The sequence below is a fragment of the Prenolepis imparis genome, unplaced genomic scaffold, assembly GCF_030444845.1.
Source record: "Prenolepis imparis isolate NDT839.2.m4 unplaced genomic scaffold, iyPreImpa1.0 SCAF_5, whole genome shotgun sequence".
Lineage (NCBI taxonomy): Eukaryota > Metazoa > Arthropoda > Insecta > Hymenoptera > Formicidae > Prenolepis > Prenolepis imparis.
Genome location: NW_028141163.1, coordinates 5,770,599 through 5,796,866, shown reverse-complemented (window position 1 = coordinate 5,796,866; position 26,268 = coordinate 5,770,599). Strand labels below are relative to the sequence as shown.

The 26,268-nt window shown below is 32.6% G+C and overlaps 4 protein-coding genes across 7 annotated transcripts in view; all 4 read left to right on the top strand.

Moving 5' to 3' along the window:
- Task6 (TWIK-related acid-sensitive K[+] channel 6) overlaps positions 1–6,940 on the top strand; it is a 94,570-nt gene extending 87,630 nt beyond the window's left edge. For all 4 annotated transcript variants that reach the window (XM_083038619.1, XM_083038618.1, XM_083038620.1 and 1 more), the window contains one exon: positions 159–6,940. In XM_083038619.1, coding sequence (XP_082894745.1) covers positions 159–476 — 318 coding nt within the window. In that variant the 3' untranslated portion in view covers positions 477–6,940. The remainder of the gene's footprint in view (positions 1–158) is intronic.
- Positions 6,941–7,999: 1,059 nt separating this feature from the next.
- LOC145936019 (uncharacterized) overlaps positions 8,000–26,268 on the top strand; it is a 50,839-nt gene continuing 32,570 nt past the window's right edge. Inside the window, exons 1-4 of the mRNA XM_083037883.1 lie at positions 8,000–8,813; positions 9,677–9,850; positions 10,293–10,629; positions 10,761–10,941. Of these exons, the coding sequence (XP_082894009.1) occupies positions 8,682–8,813; positions 9,677–9,850; positions 10,293–10,629; positions 10,761–10,941 (824 nt within the window). The 5' untranslated portion in view covers positions 8,000–8,681. The remainder of the gene's footprint in view (positions 8,814–9,676; positions 9,851–10,292; positions 10,630–10,760; positions 10,942–26,268) is intronic.
- On the top strand, positions 10,952–16,905 carry LOC145936402 (uncharacterized). The gene has a single exon (XM_083038617.1). It carries the CDS (start codon positions 14,065–14,067, stop codon positions 15,178–15,180), a length of 1,116 nt encoding a protein of 371 aa, XP_082894743.1. The 5' UTR covers positions 10,952–14,064; the 3' UTR covers positions 15,181–16,905.
- LOC145935963 (uncharacterized) lies at positions 18,363–24,704 on the top strand. The gene is made up of 4 exons (XM_083037796.1): positions 18,363–18,448; positions 18,552–19,699; positions 21,776–21,842; positions 22,703–24,704. Exons 1-4 carry the CDS (start codon positions 18,363–18,365, stop codon positions 23,931–23,933), a joined length of 2,532 nt encoding a protein of 843 aa, XP_082893922.1. The 3' UTR covers positions 23,934–24,704.

Sequence of the window (26,268 nt, the reverse complement as noted above, 5' to 3'; positions counted from 1 at the left end):
TTTATATCTAATACGTATAAAGAAATATTTAAAGTAGCACTTTTTTCAGTGTAAAAATTGCCTAATGTAGCAGATGTTGCATTATCGAGTCAATTTTTTAACTCTTTTTCTCTATAAGAAATGTCTGTATACACCGTGAAACGAATATATTCTCGCAGGCGGCCCAGGGCGCGGTACGTCTCGAGGGCGACGTGATAACGGCGAACGGCTCGATATTATCCGGCCAGATCGGCAATCACGGTAACGCGTTGTCGTTTGACGATGAGGCGTCGGTGTGCAGCTGCCGCTGCAACGGCTTTCAGAGAAAGCGGCGGAGACCGCGTTTCACGGTGCGTCGCTCGCCCGGCAAGATCTCGCACTTGCTACCGATGCAACAGTTGTCGGCGTTGAACGTGCAAGACGACGAGCTGGAGTCTGGAGCTGAGCTCGCGCCGTTGCAATTGCCACCGCTGTATCAGCACCGCGCCAGCATCTGACGTTGCTCCGCCGCGAGGAGCGTGGTACTCTTGGATCAAGAGCAGCATTACTACCACGAGCAACCGCGGCGAGAGTCTGTCTGAGGAGAGAGAGTTTTTTTGTGCCCGACCAGGGCCGCCGATTTCAACGAATTTTAATCGTCGTCGAGACGCTATCATCACCGCCACGAGTTCTCTTTCGCTCTATATCTTTCTCTTTCTCCCTTTCTTTCTTCCTTTCTCTTTATCTCTCTCTCTCCCTCTACCCTTATCTGTGTTCCGCTCTCGTCGAACGAGAGTAGGGTCTCTCGTATAGATAGTTAAGAGATTGGATTGTGATTAGAAATTGGATCGCCGGGACTCTGTTCAACTCGAGTTGTTGAATCCGAATCGAGCTACGAGGGGGTAGCAAACGGCGCCGAATGCTCCTCGATGAAAATGTTTGTCGTTTCCGATTCGTAACACGACATGCGGTGCATAATTCTTCCACTCTCTCGCGATCTACACCGTTGTCGTTCAAGTTTATTCACGTTCGCATAACCGAAGATACTAGGATATAATACTCAATGATAAATGAATTTCTAACATGTATGCGCAGCCAAGTAAGGAATGAGGAATCGATGAGCGAGAAATGAGAATTAATCCTCGAGAGATCGAGACGAAGTTTTCCGTTCTGATATTCGGAATAAATGGCTGTGTCATTCGCTGGCATCATCAAGTGCGATGAGATTCTGCACGTGTGATACATTTATAGCCATGTAAATTACTTTTAGCCTGTAGCTAAGTTATCTTTACCCTATTATTGGTCGAAATTATTTCCTTAAGAAAGAATATATAAAGATTATTTATTAAAATAATATATTTTTTTATCACAAAAATTAATGCATGTTCTTTCGCATATACTCTTTTATTTATATATTTTTTTTATCAATTGAAAATTGATCCTTTCTTATTAAAAGTCCGATTGCAAATAATGTTAATGCTGAATATATTTTATAGCTCATATTTTGAACATTAATTATTGAAATGAAATATTCAGCAATATAATTCTTGTACTCGTTTCCTAATATTTTCGCGCAGTATATTTAGTCGTCTCTTTAAAATATAGTAGAACGAAAATTGTGGAACCACGTCGCAAGTACGATTAGGCAGTGAGCAGACCTTGAAAAGTTGTACGCATACAAAAGGCTGTGTGTGTGTGTGTGTGTGTTTGGAGGTGATCATGTATCTTGCAGCCGAAAGATACGAAAAAATAAAGTGCGAATGGCAAGGACGAAAGGGAGCGAATGCGAGGCACGCATGCTGGAGCATGAAATCGTGAGCGAATGTGACTTGTTGTGCACGAATGAAAATGCATCTGTGTGCAAAAAAATATAAGAATGCATCAATACAAACGCTAAATATACACCTTACGTTCTCGTTCTCATGGGAGAGAGAGAAGTATTAAAGAAATAAATAGATACACACCAAAGAGAGGGAGATATACACAAACCGACACGACTTTTTCCATTAAGAGAAGACATTTTACAATTTGTATATAATATAAAGTATATAGAGAAAAAAAACTACGATTTTAGGTATACGATACACACGAAGCATTCCGATCTTACGAAGAAAATGTGTATAATACATACTTGTAAGATACGTCACATTATTATCATGCGGGTTCGCGAAATACGTGATATATATTCTCCTGACAAAAAAAATTCGAGACTCTCCATTTATTATTATTTAAGTAAAGATTGAGATTGTCGAAGTGGCCACAGCTATATATAGAGTTGTAGATTTTAGCTGCCGTAGATCTCTTCTCAAACACAAATGCTCGGCCGATGACATGACGCAGAGATGAGTATGCGAGAAAAAAAATTGACGAATTTGCTTCTCCCCGAATTGATCGTTTACAGTTTACCTACGAAGAGTCAATCCATCGAAACAAGAAGTACGTATTCCCGATAGATGCGTTATCATACTATATAGGATGAACACGAGCGGAACAATTCTCTTGCCTTTTGATCGAGAAAAGTAGAACCTATTCGGATATTTTTAAGACGTATACTGGATTGCACATGTATAAGTAGCATAAATAGAAGACATTTCTTTATCCAATCGATGGTCTACAAGGAAACGCCGACGGGTACGGCAATTTTCTCGTGACAAATGTCATTGTCTTGTCATTCAAATCAAATGTGCGAGCCTTGTGTTTGTATTATTATAAGATGTAAGATTTTTCAGGAAATTAAATATTTAGGTCACAAACATCACGGAAATTTGAAAACATCGATGTTCACACATCACGACCAAATGCAATTTAGAGAATATTATACGGATATATGATCATCAGATTAAGGATGCTGCGATGCGCAATCTCTTACATGTGAGTTTTTGATTTCAATTTTCAATCAATTATAATGATATATCTATATATATATCAGATGACGCTTATTTACACAATTTAATATAAATTGATTTTGCTTTATGACAAACAAGAATAATTACGATGAAACAGCCGTACTTGTTGACCGTTGATCGGTTGCGCCATTTCACTTATAAATATCTTATTCTACGAGAAAAAAAAAAAAGAAAAGATGATAAAGAACCGCTAGAATTTACTCCCGTTCATTAACATTAATTACGGCGAATTAAGTCTGTAATATATTATATAGGTAGTAACAAATAATGCGATCGCGTAGATCGCAAAGGATTTTTATGAGATAAGAAAGGTAATAAGAGAAAAAAATAAATTTAACGAAAATAAATTAAGTGAACACATAATTAGCCATGCATCTTGTATTAATCGATGGTCGATGTAACTTTTTATTTGATTCGCCCTCCTTGACGCATCATTTCAACTCGTTTAAGCTAAATAGCAGTAACGATCATAAACCTTTTTAAAACAACATATAGGTATTTTACAGTTTGAAACGATCAACGTTCGTCATTTGTTCTTAAACTTGTAGTTTATTATATCGAATTTTGCGCTAGTCTTCACGTAACGTAATAAAATTTTGAATAATCGGGTATATACAATTTTTTTAATTCTCAGGTGAACATTATATAGCATTTTTAAGATAATACAAAGATTATATACACTTTCATATAATATTTTATATTTATTGTAACATTCTATAAAAACAAGTAATTGAGCTTATAATAATCGAAGTTATAGAATTAGAAAGCTATAGCTGGACAAAAGACGATTTCTCGTTTGCTTTTGATCTTAATTTAATAGATCTAATAATTAAATAGATGACATATTAAACTGCTATAATATATCGTCAGACTATAACTTAATTAGTAATAACAGTATGATTTGATTTGTCATATTCTATATTTACGTGATTGACCTAGTATCTCTTCTAATAATCTATAAAGAAGTAATTTCTCTCTCCTTAAGATATACTTATCGCGAAAATTTGATATATCTGAAAGAATATGATTTTGCTGCTAAGAGAACATTTCTTATATTCGCCTATATATCTAAACATTTCGCGAAATAAAATAAATGTTAAATGGACTGTGTTCACATCGATTTAGCTAAAATGCAGGATGAAATGATGTATTGTTTAACGTGAATGCAACGTTCGGAAAAAAAGTATCCAAATAATGTCACTGTAATTATATCGCAGTGCTATAATTTTCTCGCATATATTTAAATTGCCATTACTTGTATTACTTTGATAAGGGAAAAAGTATGAAAAAAATGTTAATAAAATATATTTAAACATTAACATAAATTTTGTTTTAAGTAAAAAAAAATTTCATTGTCATATAATAGAATCTTGAATATCGACGAACAATTAATAATCGTACAGAGCAACATGGCAAATAGTTCACAAATTTGTAGGATAGTACATTTATATGCAATTTCCCTATTTTTGTGAAGAGATTGCTTTCGATTGGCGTATCGTGCTAAGAATGAAGCAGAAATATATACATATAATTTCGTGCATTATTATAATATAAATGGCCATAAAACTGAATATGAGAAGTTTCTATTAATAATAATTGTAAATTGTGAAAACGCTGTTCGTCGTAAAAAAAATTTTTATTAATTGTATAATAATATTGTAATATATATAAAGCATTTCTGTCTAAAAAAAATACACACTTGAACCGCTTTGCTTCGCATCTAATTTGACGATCTTCATTTAACGACAGTCACCTGAAACAGAATTTATAATTATATATCAAATGTTCCATCGGGATTACACACTTACGATTTCTTCATCTGTAATTTTTATATAACAGAGAAATTAATTTTGCTTTATTAATAACATTTTAAGTGACACATATATATGGAAATGATAAAGTAGTGGCTGAAACTTTGTCGAAGTAGATCGAAGCATACGTGTGACACTTCTTACATTTGAGGAAATTGTACAATATAGAGTGAGACATACGCTTTGTTGAAATTGCTATAGGATTACGTTCACTTCCATGCCTTTCCCAATTGATGTTTTGTCGTTTAGCTTCCTAAACAAGTTTCATCAATACAGAGTGAAATGTACTAGATATGCTAAAACTATCAACGATTTTACGACCAACGCTAACTTAGTTAATCCCAATATTGATGATATAAGATCATTTTTGGACTATAGTCTAGTTAATGAGAACGTAATAAGAGATAATGTCTGAGAACTACTTGCATATTGTTTTTCGTGACCAATGTCTTTAACTTTAAAAATTGCAATCGCATCGTGGATTGCTGTTACATGTTATTGTGACAAGAGAGTAATTGTACAAAATACATAATATAAAATATTCTTTTATTCTGAATAAATGCAAGAATGTGCTCATTTTGGACACGATGCTTATTTCATTAGTTCTATTGGATAGACTATAGTCCTTAGTTTAAAAATTGGTTTGAAAATTTTTGAAACGATACATCAGCGGCCTTCCAAATTCTAGGATACTTAAAATTAAAAGAACGTCTCATGTGTAAAACATTACAAATATAAGAGGAATGTAAAAAAAAGTATTAATTAAAATATTAATATTAATAGTGTAATAATAATCATTTTATTGATCACAACGTTTACGATATAATTTACTACTTCCGCTTATTGTATCACGTAAGTGTTATTAATACAATATTTTTATGCGGGATAAAATTTATATTAATACCAATTGTGGAGCCCTTGATTCGTTCTTTTAATTTGGGTTTCCGGAAAATTCAGAGAGGAGCAACAGCACAGGCAAGTGCCAGATGTAAATCAACCATGTGCTTTATGCACGTGTAACGTGCATATGCAGATGTGCACATGCATATACACTCAGCGGAACACACATTCGCAGATTTAAAGAAAGATTTAAACTTCGTGCATTTTTAACTTTGTATTAAGTAGGTAACGGACACGAAGAGACTACTATTAATGTTACCTTACACAAATATAACAATAATATTTGTAATAGCTGTGTAAATTTACATTTATGAAATAACCACAGAGATATGGAATTAAAAAAAAAAAAAGATTCAAACATTCATGCAATTTTGCTATTATTATAATAGCGTAAAATGTAAGTACATAGTTACGAATTTAACAAACTAATTAGTCGATTAATTAATTAATTAATTAATTACAAGCATCGAAATACTGCAATTTTATCATGATCTTAATCGACTTATCAATTGCGCGTTTTTAAATCGCGAAAAAAAAATACAAAGTTTATAAAATAAGTACACGCAGAAGTGTATTCGGACATTGTAACTTCAAAATTTATAACACTTCATGCTTCTATTCTATTTACGATAATTCATCGGCTATATCTTCCGATAACAACGATGGAATGTAAAACAATTTTATCGTGAAAGAGATTGCATCCAATAAATTTTATTTGACCGAATGATTCAACAAGTAGACAATTGATCGCCTATTTCTTTCAAGAAAGAAGAAATACTTTCAAGGACATGTTGACAGAAAACAGCTGATTTTCAATTCAATATCTTGAATACATGCGAAATATATTATGATTTGCGATATTAATAACAATATTGTAAGATGCAAGGGAAGATTCATACACAATGTTCCTCGAATAATTATGGCCACAGTTTCGATGAAATAACTGAAAGAAAGGAGACTAACATATCTCTTGTTTTTCATGTATTATAAATAGCGTATCCTTCAAGGGCCTTCAGAAAGCCACTCATGATCGAGACGCAAAGTTTGACGTTTAAAAGTTTGAGGGAGAGTAAGAACAAAATGAGAAAGGGTGAAATTTGAAAATAAGACGCGAAAGATTGGTCAGAATTGGTTCTCAAATCCCCTGCCTGCACACACCGCCATGTATAATGACATTTAAATGGATCGTAATTTGTAAATTATTATGGACTCTTCCTATTATATATATATATATATATATATACATATACGTGTATATATATGTATATATATACATATATATATGTATATATATATGTATATATATATATATATATGTGCTGATATATAATATATGATACATGTGCTCTGCCACAATAAAGCAGTTTTTTTTATCTATACAGCCGCAGTACTTTTTTCTCCTATTTATAGGCAATTAATTTATCTCTGTTATGATATGTAAGAATGATAATAATTTTTTATATTACATTCACAATAATCTACGAGATATAATTGAGATATTGCACTAAGAAAGTATTTCAAAAATCTTTCTAATTAATTATATAATTTTTTATATATAAATATTCTACACAAGTTTTCCTTATATAATGAAAGTCAGAAATGAAAATTTTTAGATGTATATTGATAAAAATATATGATTCTCTCTTTTTATCATTTAATTTATTAAATAAATATTAATTCAAAAATTGGATAAAAAAATCTTTAATATAAGGAAAAAAACATTAACTTTTATTTACAGCATCATTAAAAATGCAGTCAATACAGCGTAGGGAAGAACATGAGAGGTCATTGATATCTTCTACGATGGAGTAAAGTCGCTTTCACACATATGAGCAAACTGTTGTGTATTATAATCAGACGGTAAATGAATTATAGACAATTGAATTTTCCTAAGCGAAAATTAATTTTATCAGTCATTCCTTTGCCTCTCTTTTTCTCTTCATATTTTTAAATCGTTTGTATCGAAAGAAAATGAATTAAAGTTCGCGATTATGATGTAACAATATGAGTTTCGTATGAAAGCACCTTAAGTCGACATGACAAAGGGACATGACATTACGTCTCTCTTCTCTTTCTCTTGATCTCTTTTATTCTTATTTCATACAGTGCCGTATCATAAATTTCAATTTATCTCTACCCGAAAATAAGATATATTGAGCAAGAAGCTTCTTTATTTCTTAATATAAAATGTTGAAAGATATATATTCTGCGGATTTACTGATTTACTTTCTTAATTTATAGACAAATCAATTACATTTACGGTGCTCTTCCTTTTTTATAAGCTTTATTTATAATTTAATGTTCAAATGACTGATAATTATGCGAAAAAAATTGCTCAAATAAATAATTCTTAATAATAAATGCATAATTTTTGTATTGCAGAAATTAAGCGGAAATAAAATCTATATGAACACATCAACATTTTCCAGTCTCGGTTTGCCGATAAACGTTAGACGACGGTTTGATCATGCGTCGTCGAACATCTAACTAAAGTGGGAGTAATTGAGCATGAAAACTTGATAGCAGCATGCACTCGGCCGACCTTTTCCAGCCACCTGCCCGATCAATCAATTCCGGCGCGAAAAAGAGTGAAATTACCGAGCAGTTTCTTTCATTCTCTTACAAAAGAAAAATCTCTCTGTCGCGTGTGCAAAATGTGCTCGAGTAATTAATTAGTGAAAATAATTTCTAAATGCCAATTTTTTTCGCGGGAGATATCGCTTCCTCGAAACCATCGGATGTTCGATCCTGGGAATTGAGAGAAGAATTTGGGGAAGGAATCTCGCGGAAAATCGGAGCGTCGTCCCGCATCATCATCGATTCGCGATACAGTTGAAGTAAAGAACCTTCGCATCGTTCCGGGACTGTCGTGTGTGAAGGCGGTTGGCTTTGGCCGGAGCGGATCGATACGCGAACGCGGCCGCCGAGCCGTCCCGACGTTCGCCGAGGCCCGCCGAAGACGGCCGAGCGCGGCCGAGCTTGGCCGAGGCGAGTTGAGCAAGCGACGCGTAGCGAACAACGCGGTTCCCTCTTCGGTTTCGTTGCAAACGGCGTTCGCGTGGACGGGCGCGGCTTTGCGTCTCGAGCTGGCGTTTTACGCGGTAAAATGTCCTCCCTCGACTATCTGGACCTGTGTCGGCTGTGTCTCGTGAAGGATCGCGTCTCCATGCCGATCTTCGAAGGCGAGGGCGACATACGGCAGATCTTTCTGAAGATCACCGCCTGTTTGCCGGTCAAGGTAAGAAGCCAACTACGCCATCACGTACAACTATGGCGACCTGCCATCTTGTGAACCTTCCTCGGCCCCGGACTGCTTGACCTCGCCTCGCGGCGAATCGCTTTTTGTCCGTTCCATCATTTTCTTTGAGTCACCCTGTACACGAGAGAGGGGGAGAGGAAAAAAAATGCAAATTAAGATAGCACATCTTTACGGTATCCATTATTGTACCCGGGTTTACATCGAGCTTCATTTCTGCTCGGTGGCTTTGCGACGCCACTAATTATTCCATGGACTTTTGCCGCGCTTTTGTCTAGATGCAGTCGGTTGAGAACGTGTTTCAACTCTCGCTTACTCCGATATCAACAACGTGATGATTATATATGATCTTTGTCGAAGCAGCCAAGTTTAATATCTTTATATCGCGCACGGCGAAATCAATATAAATTTTAGTCATCGATGTTTCCTCGACATCTTATCGTCGACATTATTGTCTACGCTCGCGAGATGCACAACGTTGACTTTCTGCTGTTTCCTGAAATCAATATTTCCTCATTTAAATTCTAGTTTACCGGAACGTTGTTTTCACGCGCATTATCGTGCGATTAATGCTAATTTGCATATGTATTTACGTACAGGTTTTTATTGTGGAAAAATCAAAATTATATTAATATCATTAGAATGATAAATTGGCTTTTAGCTCACTATTTAGAGATGTTTCCTGTTTATTCTCTTGCATGATGCTTGTACAATGATTTATAAAAGATAATATTAAGAGGAGAAACGTGTAATATATCACAGAAATATTTTTGATATTAATAAAATTTTGCAATATAAATTTTATAATGTTAGAGTATTATATAAATTTTTTTTTATTATTATAGGTTGCCAGAGAAGACAAATTACCCAAGAAGATATGTGACGACTGTGTATATAAACTAGAATTAACTTATCAATTTTGGCATACGACAGCAAACGCAGAGAAACAGTTACTACAATGGCTAGGCGAGGTAAACATGGAAGACAAACAGGGTTACGTTGGCAACGTTCTCAATCCGGTAATTACTGTATAAATCTATTTGTTTCTTTGTAATCTTTTTCTCCACAAATTTATGGAAGATAAAAATTGTTACATTATACAATTTTAAAAATTAGCAACACAAATTATATAAATGCACAGATTGTCTTATGTCTGAGTCTGAGTCTTCATTTGTCTGTTTACCATAGCAATGATAATAAATAATAACTAGTGGTTTCAATATTTTGCACATTGTACATATGTAAGTTTTTTCGAATATTTTTAAATCATATAAAATTTTGTGTGTTTAGTTATTTAGTATAAAGAAATTTTAATTATATAAGTATTGTAATGAATAAGATTCAATTAGACTAGTTAAGAAATAAAATATATATATTTTTTCTTTTTTAATTTAATTTATTATTGAAACTTCCAACTTTTGGTAAATCTAAAAATTATATTTTATTTTTCATTAATTCTAGAATGGAATGAAGCCAGACCAGAGCAACGAGAACAGGTTAGACGGTACTGTGATGCAACAAGTAAGCGAACATCAGAACAATATGACGATGGGTATGATGGACAACATGGGTCTGACTATGATGATGTCGAGCAGTACCCAACAACAAATAACCTCAGTTCCTATAGACAACAGTGGTAGCTCTGTACAAAATGTCCAACCACTAGCTGGACCGAGTACACAAGCGACACATGACCAAATTACACAGAATCAAACAAATGCATCCACGCAGCAAGAAGAAGAAGAGGAGAGTAGTGAAGAAGAGGAAAACTCGGATGATGAATGCGATGGAGATGAAGGTAAATACTTGTGTTATACATCTTATATTTCGTTTATGTAACTCATATAATTAATATATTATTAGATAAATTGAAATTTGAAATTATGAAAAGAAAAGGAAAGAAAAAAAGAAAACTTAATTATGTTTAAGGCCTACCTATAAAAGAAGAAAGTGAAGAAGACCCTAATAATAGAACTATTGAGCCTACAACATTTGTTAATGTTTCTCTGGCGTGCGACGAAGCAGGTCCATCTGGACTGCAACAACAAAAAATTGCTGATATGCCCGAGATGGTAATGTCACAGACAACAGACGTGGATCCAAAAACTGGGTGAGTTTTCTGTTTTTAATTTATTATTTAAGGGCCAAAGATGTTATTTGTTGTGGTGAACATGAACAATAACACAAAACATTTGTTTGATTTTATCATTTTTTTTATTATTATAACTTAATTTTTTACTTAAGTGCGCTGAACAAAATTATATACACTTATTAGTTTTGATTAAAATTAATGATTATAATGAAAAAAATTTAATGATGCATTACAATAATAAATTGATATAGAAAATTAATATAATTTTGAAAATTTGAAAATAGAAGTTATTAATAATATTGCATATGTATATATCTATTTATTGAGAAATTAATCATATAGTACATAGTTGAGAATATATATATTGCTTTAAAGTGCTTGCAATTATACACATTGATTAAAATTTTGAAAAGCTTTGTATAAAATTGCATAAAATAGAATTGAATACCAAATAAGGTAATAAACAACAATGATATTTAAATATATTTGATCATAAAAATATAGCGTAGAAAAACACAAGGTAAGTTTGAACACACCCCACAACCATCTTTGGTCCTAGATGTTTAGCAATTTATACAAGTATTTTTTATTTTTAATATCTTTAAAAATTTTAAATAATATGAATATTAAAAAAAAAAAGAAAAAAGAAAGGATTATTTAAATATCAAGAATGTGTAAATTGCTAAGCATCTTGTTACTCTTACATGTGATAGCATGTATATATATAAAGTGCATTTCGATAAAATAAGATTTTAACATTAATATTCTCTACGTAACAAATATCTTTTGTAAAACTGTAGATATAATTAATACATATAATCGATACTAACTTTATATAATCTTATTCGAAATGGATTTTATGTGTTAGATATTATTTATAAATGTGCAATAAAATGGACAGAGAGATTTCTATGGATTATTACTCATATGTGCATATGGATGTGTCATGCAAAAAAAGAAAAGAAACAATTTCTTGTTCTCACAACAGTTATTATTTATGAGAAATCAGTTTCATCTCTCTGTCCACTCAGAAATCAAATACATGTTGTCGATATTAATATTCCCACGCTTACGTGATGGCACTAAATGCCGCACTAAATGACCGATATTCGGCCAATTCAAAAATCACAGACGATAGATATTTCAATTGATGCAACGTATACCTACCTATCTACCGTTTCTGGTTTATATCTTCGTGCTTTCCGATGCCTGCGCTTTACGATATTGCCAGGACTGTATTATTATATATTAGTGTTGCGATTAATCTTAAGAGTTATTATTTAATCGACATAAAAATACGTATCCCATGAGATCGTTAGTAAATTTTGCGTGGCCGGTATACAATCCTCGAGCGAAAAAAATTGCGAAATAGTGTAGTTATAACCGAAGAAGATAATCGGTTAAAAATGTACCTCGATGTTGGAGAAGATCAAGGATCATATGTTTTCCAATTTGAAGATTCTGCAAAATGAAAGAAAAAAAAATCATCCCTTAAGAAACTGCATCGAGTCAAGAGGATTATACAAAGGCGAGTATCATTCTTTTTGTACATTTTACAGTCTGTATTTTATACATAGACTTTCTGTGTTTCTTCTTATATGCAAATCGAAATATTACGCACTTGTAACAATAGTGCCGGTACGCGAATTTGTATCGTTGTTCGCGACAGATTTAAGCGATGCCATTTTGATGTCGAATGAATTCTTTTGCGTATTTCGATGCAACGCTAATTATATGAGTCATAGATTTTTTTTCATGCACATTGTTTGGATTGCGCGTATTATTTCGCGCGCTTCCACATAAGTGCGAAAAAGAAAATTTATATCGCGATTATGAACATGGAGGATTTATTTATTTTTTTTTTAAGTAAATAATGACCAGGCTTGCATTGTATAATTGCGCCGGTTTTCACGTTCGAAATATTTTATATGCGGGAATATACATATTTTATTAAATATTTTTATGCGCCATTCAAATCGGCTGCAGTATTTGATATTTTCTAGACATATTCTGAATATGTCATTTTTTTATAATAATGGATTTTTTTAAACATTTGTGAATGAAGAAAATCATACTATTCAGTTTTGAATATAGTGAATATCTGACATATGAAAGTTTGACATTGTATATTTTTTATTTATACTTTTATCGTGTCAAACTTTTATAAATTGTCATTTTTTGCTGTAAAATACTGAATAATATATTTGATTGTCTTCTTTATCTTTTATTTTTATTGCAGTTTTTAACTGCATTTTTATTTTGTTCTACATAATACATCCTGTGATTTATTAAACACTGTTAAGGTGTTGAATATAAGAAGTATACGTGTGTATGTGTAAAAAATCATACACTTTGTTTTATTCTGTGCTGAGAAGAAGATGCCTCATCGTAATGGATTATTTATAAAGGTGAGATTTCTCTGTAACTAACTTATTTGCGTTTTAATATTTTCTATTCCAGCCTCAGAGTGATTTCTTAAGTAAAAATTTGCTTTTCTCGAACTCTTTTGCCAAGTTTTATGGCTTAATCTTTACTTTTTTCTTCTGCTATCGTTAGGAAATATCTAATATACAGTTTTTGTGTGTTGTACATACTATTTCTCTAATTATTTATAATTCGAACGATATTCATTAATAATTAATAATGAATATTAAACTAGAGTAAAAAGATAATAGGCTTACAATTATATTCTCTATATATGATTTAATCGTAGTTAAATATTATATAAGATTCTCAAGAATTCGGAAAGCTTGATGGATATTATATATATAGCGAGTGATAAAACTTCCTAAGCTGTTTGACTTGACGACAAATCACGACGACTTTCTCGATTCGCACGTACGCTCTTGTACACACATCATTATCGCTGCGTCTCGAGGGATATCAGCAACGCCCAAGCACCTTGCACCGGCCACCTTGCAGCACTCACATAAGCATAAGATCTATCTTTTTTCTGTCCTGTCTCCCTTTTTCTCTCTCTCTCTTTCTCTCTCTTTCTCTCTCTTTCTCTCTCTCTCTCTCTCTCTTTCTTTCTCTTTCTTCTCACCGCCTGTATGCAAGATATATTGTAAAATCACAAAGAGCAGAATCTGAAAAGACAAAAAGCTGTGTGTGTGTGTCCACGGGTCGTTCTCCGTTGCAATGTCCTTGGGTTTTGTCAATTTCAGGGAAGGAGGCGAGACCTTCGGCGGATTGTCAGGGATGCTGCGTCAGATTCTTTCGCCTTCGCCCGAGATCGGGGATGTCGGCGTATCCGTCAATTGTAATCTTCTACAGACCAACTCCATATTTTCGAACCAATCGTCGTCGATGCTATCGTCGACGTTTCCCCCGCATTTTCAATCCATGTGCCCTTCAGACCAATCCCTGCTCGATCAGGTACAAATCCTCACCGAGTCCTATCCTTGTCCGACGTGTGGTCTAGAGTTCCGAAGTGCTCTCAAGCTAAACTATCACATGCAAACGAGTCATATCGCGCGCTCGGAGTTTGAGCACAATATCGAGAATCAGCCGAGGTACTCTTGCACCGTCTGCTCGCGGACTTTCGTTGCCTTGAGCCATCTGAAAATGCACGAAGTCACGCATTCCGCGTCCTCTGTGACCTCGTGCACGTCGACCTCCGCCAATATTCCGTCGTCCGGTAATAATATGGAGAAAACGTTCGCCTGCGATCTTTGCCAGGCCAGTTTTCGATATCGCACCCTGTTGGAACGTCATCGGAGGATGCATCAGGAGATCGGCCAGGAGAAACCTTACTCCTGTCCGAGATGCATGATGCGCTTCGAGACGCGCAACTTGTACAATCATCACGCGAAAACGCATCGACCGCTGCCGGCAGGTAACAACGACGCTAGGATCATCGGTGCAAACGCGGTGTTGCCTGTCGTCGATCCTATGATCGGCAATCCCGTGATCCCCGCCAAGTCCATGACTTCTTATCCCTGCGACTCGTGCTCCAAGCAATTCACCACTGCCGAGTCCCTGACCACCCATAAGGCGGTGCACAGGTCGAGACCGCTGGTCTGCGACGTATGCGGCAAGGGCTTCACGCATCGCAAGTATTACGTGGTGCATCAACGCATCCACACCGGCGAGAGGCCGTATCTCTGTGCTATGTGCGGCAAATCGTTTACGCAGGCATCGACACTCACTGTACATCGTCGGTATCACACGGGAGAGCGTCCATACACCTGTACGTTGTGCGGAAAAGGATTTGTTACGCGAACGATTATGCTTAATCATATGAAGAAGCACTGAGATGTGTCAGTTGATCGATACAATCTTTTACTGCGCGTGATTCAATTCGAGACGCAACTTTTGACCGTATTAACATTCTAAAAAGGAATCGATATCAAGAATCTTATTTGATCTCAAAGTCTAATTTTTCATCAACATTCTAGAAGAGAATATTGTAAAATTTATATTAATTTTCAGTAAATTAAATGTAATATTAAATCTGATATAATCTAAAAAGATTTTTTGAAAGAAAAAAAAAAGATTTATAAAAAGATTAAAATAATATTTGCATAATTTTGCTCTCGTTAAAGTACAAATTCTAATTGATGATTATGTATAATTTTTTTAAAGTATAAATGTTTTAATATATTTCTATATATGGAAATTATATCAATTTTTATTTGGAATTAGTCACTTTTTATAAAAATTGTTTTAGAGTGTTGATGTCTAAGTGCCTAAAATTATTAATACTCAAGTTACTATCGCAGTATAATAAATAACTAGATATAATATGACCAGTGCATTGAAATATGTAAATTTTTTACAAACGTGTCTAACGTGTGATCTAAACTTAATATAGTTTCGGATAAAATATATTTAATGATTGAATTAGTCACGATAAAAACAAGTCGACAGTTATATTCTGTAATCATAAATGTTGTTATCACTGTGATATCGTTTGTATATTATACAAAATATTTAGGATAATGTTAATATTATTAGATGTGACGCGGAATTTCTATTCCTATATAAAGTTGATGTGTATAATTTAGTTTTGAATAAGCAAAGTACCTGCGCCACAATCAAATGAAAAAAGTGCCTAAAAGTCATAAATTTTCTAAATTTTTTTATTTATTATGTGTGAGAAGCTCTCTAAATAAAATTAAATAAAATTTGTTGGAGAAAATAGTAAATTAAGGCTCCTGGCTCCTTTCCGACCATGTCGAAATCGTGACGTCAGAGGCGAGAAAACACGCTAAAATTTCTTAAATGCCATTTCGAAATAAAAAAATATTTCGATGAAACAGCACTTCAGATGGCTTTAGCACACTCTTAAAAAACCCCGAAAACTATCCTTTCCCCTTTATAATCAATCAACAGCTGTAAAATGTAATATTATGAAGCCCAGTCCGTCTGGTCTTTGCACATGTGCAGTCATTCCGCATGTCAAAGTCTGACATCTCGATCATTTTACAGATGTTGATTGATTATAAAGGGAAAAGGATAGTTTTCGGGGGTTTTTAAGAGTGTGCTAAAGCCATCTGAAGTGCTGTTTAATCGAAATATCTTTTCATTAAAAAATGGCATCTAAGAATTTTCAGCGTGTGCTTTCTCGCCTCTGACATCACAATCCAATATGGCCGCGGTGAGCACCCAGGAGCCTTAATAATTATTTTTATACTTTGTGAGATTAAATTTTTAATTATATTAATTAAATCGTTGATAATTTGCTAATATATAAAATACAGAAATTAATATTTTATTTAAACAAAACTGAATTCAGGTGCCTTTGATTAATGTAGAATAAAAGACAGGGTAGAAATAAAGAGAACTCGAAATATTAATTATATAAATGTGAAATGTAAGTATGAAGACGCTTAAATATTTAGAATTAGTTATAAAAATTATTCGTTAATTCAAAAATAAAACTTTGATAGGTAAAGTAAATAGCAATATTTAATAAAATCTTGCAAAGATTCTCATTAACTTTATTGTCTTATTAATATATTTTTTTCTGTTAATGTGTAATATCGTAAACTACATTTTTCTGCAAACAAGTATGTTTATATCGTTAACATTCAGTTACAATTGATCATATCTTTTAGACTCGTGTTTTTTATCAGATTTTTGAGAACCAGTCTTATATTTAATTTAAAAATAAATTACCTGTTTTTTTTTCTTTAAATAATTAGAGAATTGTAGAAAGTTTTAGAAAAAAATATTAGAGTTAAAACGTTTAATTTTAAAGTTAAATTATTGTGTTTATATATAGATTTTTTAAATATTTTATATAATTTATAAAATGCGGGGTTGATAAGAAGGGCAAATGTCAATATAATACATTTCTATTACTTTATCTACAGCAATCGATTATTTAATTGATATTTTTTAATCTTTATAATTTAGAATTTTTAGAAATTTAATTATATAATTAATATATTATTATTAAATCATTTGCTGTAATGTCCAAATATTACAAAATTGTCATGGTTGCTTTATGAATTATTAATAATGCTTAATTGATATAAAAGACGCATATTAAAAGATAAAATTTATGCATTATGAAAGCCATTGCTATCAATATTAATTGAAGTTAACTGATTCTTTGTTCCTTTTTCTAGATACTGCATTCTCTAGATCAAACAGGAAAGCAATTTCAAGTTATTATTTATAGAATATTAATAAGCATATCAATATTAATTAATAACATTTATAGAGAGTTATGATTAAATTGTGTAAAATATAGACGCGGAGAAAATGAAGCTATATTTATACAATCGTGTTATATGGGATGTTTGTTATCTGTTTTTTAATCGTGCTAAAAGCCGAATTAAGTGTGAATTATATATATATTAAATATTATAGATAATAAATAATAGAAAATCAAAATGTTAGTTAAATTTAAATTAAATTTTTCGACGAGTGGACATTAAAGATAATTTTTCATACAGTTCTAATTGAATTAATTCTATAAACTTTTGATTTAGATAACATGCTTAAAAGAATATCTAACATTCTCAATTACAGTGTTATAACAAATATTTTTCATCAAATTTTTACTACAAAAAAAAATCAAAATTGTCAGGCTGAATTTATGGTTTTCTATAAACAATAGAAATACTAAACAATAAACAATAGTAATAGTCTATGTACTGTAAGCAATAAATATAAAATAAAATTGTGCACTTATAGGACATAGTACGCGACTATTAATAGATTAATAGATTAATATTGTAAAAATGTCCACATCTCTCTTATTAATTAATACGACATAAACACGAAAAATTATTATAGTATTAAGTAAATGTAGAATATAATTAGTTGTAGTCATGGATTATTCTATACAAAATCACATAAACAAGCTAGTACAACAATTAGTGCAACAGTAAGCGACGGTGTTCGCTCACAAATAAGCATTGTTTAAGCGATAAGACATCAGTAAGAAAAGGTAGAAGGTAGGAGGTGACTGCGTAATAAAGAAAATGCTAGAAATATCATTAGTGAGAAGCGCTTTATTGACTACCCAATTTCCATATAATCGAGCACGAGTGACCAGCAGATCGTCCCTGTAAATATCTCGCTTACCTCGTTAAGGCAACGGTAAAGAACGAAAAGGCGACGAGGCACGAGCACGTTTGATTGACTCCCGTTTGTGTCTGTCTTCTTTGCAGATATATTGTGTCAAAACTCACGATGCTGCCCGAGGATCGGCAGCGGTGCGGATCCGGTGAAATCAAGCACGTCTTTATCCAGGGCCACACGCAGTTACTGATAGCGGACCCATTAAACACACCGAAGATGGAAACAACAGATGTACTCGTTCACGAAACTGTTAGGCAGTGCGAGTTCTGCGGCGACAGTTTTTCCTCCGATCAGGCTCTTAGTTTACATCAAGAAACGCACGAATCTTGTTCCGAGGAACGAGCGCGATCGAAGGACGACCAATTGGTCTGCGAGAATTGTGGCTGCAGCTTCTCGACGATGTCGGAGCTGCTAGAGCACCAGAAGGAGCAACACGAGGAGTGTTATAGTTGCGATGATTGCGATTACGTGACCACGCATAGGGAGCACTTGATTGTCCATCAAAGGTATCACACGTCCGATGGGTACAAATATCAGTGCGAGGCATGCGGCGAGCAATTCCGAAGCAAGAGCAACTGCCAGGTACATATGTTGTCGCACGTACCGGACAAGCCGTTTCAATGCGACGTGTGCAACGCTACATTTCGCTACCGTCAGGGTCTACGACTGCACGCGAAACTGCATCAGCCAGACTACGTGCCGCCGCAGAGGAAGCACCATTGCGAGCTGTGCAACAAACGTTTCTCCCGGAAGCAGGTGCTGTTGGTCCACATGAAGACGCATGGTAACGTCGGTCCGCAGAATGAATACGTATGTCCGATATGCGACAAGTCGGTGTCCAGCAAGACTTATCTGGCGGTGCATCTGCGCAAGCACACCGGCGAGAAGCCGCACATCTGCGATACCTGCGGCAAGGGCTTTATTTCACAAAACTATCTGAGTGTGCATCGTCGCACGCACACTGGCGAGAAACCGCATCAGTGCACGCACTGCTACAAAAGGTTCACACAACGGACTACGTTGGTGGTACACTTGCGAGGTCATACGGGCGATCGACCCTATCCCTGCACGTGCTGTAACAAATCGTTTGCTTCTAAAACTATGTTGAACTCGCATCTAAAAACGCATGCAAAACAAAACGCGCGGCAACAGGAGCAGGAACAGCAGCAGCAGCAGCAACACGAGCTGCAACAACAAGATTCTCTGTCTCTTGATACTGTCACTATAATGTTGCCCAGTTAGAACTAAATGGCAACGATAGATCCCATACTTTTTTTATATAATTAAGCTCTCTTATTTACTTTTTTATATTAATATAGATAGTACTTGCGTGTAATATGCAGAAGAAACGACTGTTAAGTGTCTGCAGTAAATATATCGGTAAGCTTTGAATGTTACAAAGTAGAAGAGAGACTGTGATATCTTAGGGTCATATTGTATCTTGGAACAGACCAATTATTTTTTTTTCAATGATACAATAAATGTTTGAAGATTGAAAACTTAATCTACTTTTCTTATTTATTAATAATTTATAACCTGAATAATTATATATACTCCATACATTTATCATTTAGTTTTCAGTTTAGTTTTTATAAAGTTTGTTTCTGGACTTTTTTTGCAAATATATTTTATGTTAATAGAATTAAACTTTATATATTTGATAATTTTTTAAAAACTTACAAAATATTTGGATACTCTGTAATATTCTGTGTAATTTTAATTGTTAGAATTTTATAACTTTATTATATAATTACTATTTATAAACAATATTTAAAAATACAAAAAACAATTCCATAAAAATTAAAATGAAGTATCCCTAGGTACCACAGTTTCTTTTGTAGATTTGATAAAAATTATAAGGCACAGGGACTCGCTTTTATAATAATATATTTTAAGCCATGTTAAACTAGACGATGTGTTTGCGACGCACTAATCGTTTAAAGTATAAAGAGACACTTTATCGAGTTATAATTATCCTTTGAAAAGTCTGACAGATGATATGGTTAACTTAGATCTGCTTCGAAAAAATCACAAAATAATACAGGCTATTTATTGTAATTTGTGAGTAAATTATGAAAAAGAATTGTTGAAAAATAAAACTTATAAGTTATATATACATGCAACATCTTCGTTGAAAATTGATTTTACGAGATTTAATCAAATCGCATCTTTAAAAGTTTTATCAGTAAAATATTGGTATATAATTAATCTTATATAGAGGAAATAATAAATATAAAAAAATGAATTTTTTTATATTTATACAAAACAAATTGCGAAGCAGTAAATAAATAGTTGTAATTATCGTAGATTTGTTCACAATGTTTTGAGATTTGTCCATTACATTCAAATATCATTACGTCAATAAAATAAGAGATCTTTTGCAGATTGCAACAAACCGTCCATAAATTTTTAGTATTATTGTTTAGTATTATTTAATTTAATATTTTTAGTATTATTTAATATTTTTTATTAATATTATTTAGTATATTTAATACTATAATAGTATTTTTTCAGCTTCTATTTTTTTAAAATTCTTATGTGTAATAGTAATATGGATTTATAGGTCGAAAATTATTGTTCGATATTTACTTTATACGCATTTTTATATCAAATTTCACGCGGTGATATATTAAATCATTAATCATAAATCATTATTTACACTTCTAACAAGAATGTGACACTTGCCTAAATGTTACAAACGTCTATTAAACAATGTTTTAAATTATCGGAATAATGTTTTGAACTATCCGATAGTGTGCCTTAGCTATTATATATTTGAAAATCCACGAAAATAAAGTTCTACTGCAGGTGATTATAATGTAATAATAACCTAAAGAAAATGCTATAGTTTTTATATAATAATAGAGATGTATATTTTATTATTCTGTTCCATGAAATTTTTTTATAGACAATAAATAATTATTTTTATTTTATTTTTTTTTCTTTCTTTCAAAAAAAAGAAAAGAAATTGAGATGTTTTTACTCATTGCTTATTGATAAAAAATGGTTAATTATAAGCATTTTTATATTAATTAATGCAGATTAAAGATATTCAATTTTTAAGTGTGATTTATTTGTTTATATTACTTTATAAGAAATAGTAGTATTAAATTAAATAGTAATAATATTAATTAATTGTAAAATAAAAAATAGTAATATTAATTTATAAATAATAATAAATAGTATTATTATTATATGAATCTTTCTTGCATTTTTTTTACTTAATGGCAGCTAAATTTTGAGATTTTATTTTCGAATATGTATTTTATATTGTATCATACATTATTTTAACATTTTAATGATATATATCAAGAGAAATTTAAGCTTTTACAAAGAATTTGCAGAAAATGTTTCTTTCGTGTTATTAAAAAATTGAAATCGTCAAATCTTATAATTTTTATTAGTCTGCTTTGTTATACTTTTACAAGATGTTATATTTTTTGCGAAATGTTATTTATAAAACAAAAACTTAAACATTCCATTTTACATAATTTTTTACTATATTCTATTAAGTATTACTTTTGTGTAAGCAATTACAGTGTTATTTTTAATAAAGTCCTATTGTAATTCTTTAGAAGAGACCTTATTTTTTTTTACAACTATGTAATAAATAAAAATGTTTCTATAAGTGTATAATAATGCACGCTAGGATATTGAATTTTTCTTAATAATATATGTGTGTTTTTCTACGGTATAGAAAAAGAAAAGTATTTAAGACTTCTGTTCTGTTAAACTATATTTTTACTTTACAGAAATGTTTTTAAAAATGAAAAATTCTCTATTAAAATTAATATATAAAATTAAAAATTATATTTGTCCCAGATTTGCGTATACTTTTTATATTGCATAAATTTGATTTATATTATAATTATTTCATGGGATGAAGTATCTGAATCACAATGTGTTACTGAACGCAGATCTCTGAAATCACTTATACAGTAAGTAATAAGATTTTAATATTTAATATCATAAATTTAAAACTTCGTTATTTGAAGATTTTATGAGTATAAAATAAAGATATATTTTTTGGCTTAATTATTAATTTTATCGATTTGCTCTCTTGATATATTAAGGATTATATAATTTTTCTCCTGCCTATATGATCCCATATCTTTTGGATAATGCAATGATGATTGTCGTTTAATGCATCGCGTGGATTGACTAACAATAAAATAAAAGTGAAATATTACTTATGTTTCGATTATACATTTATAATTTGTATTTTTTAATTTTTTTTCAGAAGTCAAAATTCGGGGTCCAAGAATCCGAAAAATATTGCTGTAGAAAGGCAGAATCAAGGTGCATCTTACGTTATTTTTCAAGACATTGGCAACAAAACTATTCTTGTTCAAAAGATAGCTGCATATAATTGTGATTCGTGCAACGAAGATTTCGATACAGAAGCCAGTTTGATAGTACATAGAACGGAGCAATCGATACTTAGAACTCGAGAAGCGTTACGTCAAGCAGAAAAGAAACACGAGTGTAACATTTGCAGACAAACATTTTCAAGCAAGTTACAATTAATCAAACATCGTCACATTCGATGCGAGTATCCTCTAGACACGCAGAAGAAGCAGAAATGGAAAAATACAGTCACGAATACAGTCAGTCTTGATCAGAAGATCAAGAAAAATCGAGAAGAGAATAAGGAATTGTCAGCGGGTCCCATCAAATGCGAGTATCCTCTACACACGCAGAAGAAGCAGAAATGGAAAAGTACAGTCACGAATACAGTCAGTCTTGATCAGAAGATCAAGAAAAATCGAGAAGACAATAAGGAATTGTCAGCGGGTCCCATCAAATGCGACGAGTGTCATAAGGTATTCAAGAAGAAGAGATACTTGAACGTGCATAAAATATTGCATGGTGCGCCCCATATTTGTTATGTGTGCGGCGCGAAGCTGACGTCGGAATATTATCTGAAGATCCACATCAGGCGACATAATAAAGAATTCACGGAGTTTTGTAAGATTTGTAATAAGGGTTTCTATTTGAAGGCGACCTTAAAGACCCACATGAGCGTGCACACCGATGAGAAGCCCTGTACTTGCGAGATTTGCCACAAATCCTTCGGCAATCAAGTTTACCTTCGTAATCACATGAAGATTCACAGTCAGCCCGAGATGAGGAAAAAGTACAAATGCGAGATATGCAGCTTCGAAACGTTTTATAGTTATTATTACAAAGAGCACGTGTGGACTCACACCGGTGAGAATCAAGTTGCATGCGAAGTATGTGGCAAGCTAATCAGACGACAGTACATGAAGACTCATATTAGGATCCATACCGGCGAGAAACCGGAGATTTGTGAGTTTTGTGGGAAAGCGTTTAGCGCCAGAAAGTATCTGATTAAACATCGGCGAACACATACCGGCGAGAAACCCTACAAGTGTAAAATTTGTGAGAAATGTTTTACTCAACGTGGCACACTTAGTGCGCATCTTCGAAGACACGAGAATTCTAAATAATTTTTTTTTATTCCCATTTGTCTTTTCTTTTTAAAAATTTGTTACGAAACGCTTTTCATTTCAGATGACTGTTCACATTTATACACAGCGTTGATTTCATTTAATATTACATGTGTTTTTTTGAAATATTATTCTATGTAATTTACTATGAAAAGAATTATTAATTTCAATTAGTGTAATTTGATTCTTCATTATTTTATTTTATTATTGCAATGTTTGTTATTTGATATGTTCCATTTAATAATTGCATGAATTAATAATAATAATAATATAAAAATTAAGCTCTGTTTTTCAGGACAAACTGTGTGAGAATATGAGAATTTACATTATTATGGATTATATTTCAAAACTTTTTCTTTTTTTTTTTTTTTTCTTTTTTAAAGAAACAAGAGGTGAAACTAACTTGGAAGACTAACTTCGTAAACCATAGAGAATTATTTTTGATTACTATGTTTGTCTTTATTTATTTTATTAATTATCTTTCGATTTAATATTTGATCTACATGATTTAGCCTTAAAACTTTTACACATATATTACTGTAATACTTTGCGTGTGATTAAGAAATATTTGTTTTTCTTTTTTATTTAAAACTGGAATATTATACACGTTTATACACAAAATGCGTTTTGTCAATGCGGATGCAACATAATGCAAGATTGTATATATTATGTATATATTCCAATAAATCTATATATGCATTCTCTACTTTATTCCATTATAATTCATATATAATGTTTTCTATTTTCTTTATCTTCGCTTATTTATTTTAAAGTTGGTTCAAATGTAATAAAGATTGTTTATAATAATAATAATTTTATAGTAATTTAATTTTACAAAATATTAATTTGTAAAATAGAAAGAAATGGAAAAAAATGAAATGTATCATTACAAAAATAAAACTTCAAATAATAGCAAAATCCTTATAATTTAATATAATATAATTAGTTAATAGTTCTGATAGTAGTAGTATCTAATAAAATTATTATATCAACAGGAATTGTGTATTACTTTGATTGATACTTGAATTGATGAAACAAGTATATTTTTAATAAAACGAGTATATAGTGCATTTTTGTGATAAGCACCAGTATAATATGAATATTTCAAAGAAAAATTGTTTACTTAAATTTTATTAAATAAGAGTTTATATAATATTTGGTCTTAAAAAAAGGTATGTGATGTATAGGACTAAAAAAAAAGTTTTCTGAAACAATTCATAGATTATTGCAACATTTGATATTACGAGAAATAATTTCTAGAAGCGTGATGTATTAATCTTTTCAGAATATAAAAATCATAAGTCGAACAATGACTCACAGTCGATTGACAGTCACGATTAACTCGAAATGCCCATAAGATGCTTTCCGTAAGACTTATCAAGAGTGTGAAAAAGTCTTGCCTGTGTTAGCTCAAGTAAATCGATTGTGTATTAAGGACTGTATTTATTCTATACACGATACTTCACGCGTTGTTGACGAATATTATTTATTACAGGTGCGTCGAGATCCACATAGAAAGCACAAAGCTGCAACCGATCGACGAATTGCAAGACATACAGTTAGTGCGATATCAGGACGAAGTATCTGCCGTGGAAGAGTATCATATCAGTCATCAAGAAATAGTTACGGAAACGGTCGAATATACGGCCGACGAATCGAACGATAAACTGGAAAAGTCTGCATCGGATAAAGTAGACGTTATAAAACAATTTCCTGGACCTGAATCGAATCGCAAAAGCGCGACGATTTACGAGTGTGAAATTTGTGGGAAGCAAATGCTCAAGAAGCTGCAATTTTTAAAGCACAGAAAGGATCACAAGAGGAATTTGAAGACCGAAGAGAATTGTTGCGAGGAATGCAATAAGATCTTCGCGAATGAGGAGAAACTACAAAAGCATTTGATAAAGGTGCATCAGAAGGAGAAACCATTTCAATGCATTTTATGCGGCAAATGTTTCAAGACCGAGGAATTCTTGAAGATCCATCTGAAGCAGCACAATAAACGATTCACCTGCGACATATGCGGTATCTCAAAGGTCTCCGGATACGATCTGCGTCTCCACAAGAAGAAGCACAATCAGGAATACGTGACTCATTGCGAGATGTGCGGCAAGGGCTTTTACACGAATCAGACATTGGAGCGTCACTTGCTTACGCACACCGGCGAGAAACCGTTCATCTGTAAAATATGTAACATGGCGTACGCGAGCGCAGCCTATCTCAACATGCATATGAAGTCCCACGGCGAGAGGGAGAAGCACAAATGCAACATCTGCAACTTCGAGAGCTACTGGAAGGCCGCGCTGAAAGTGCATTTGAAGATACACACGGGCGA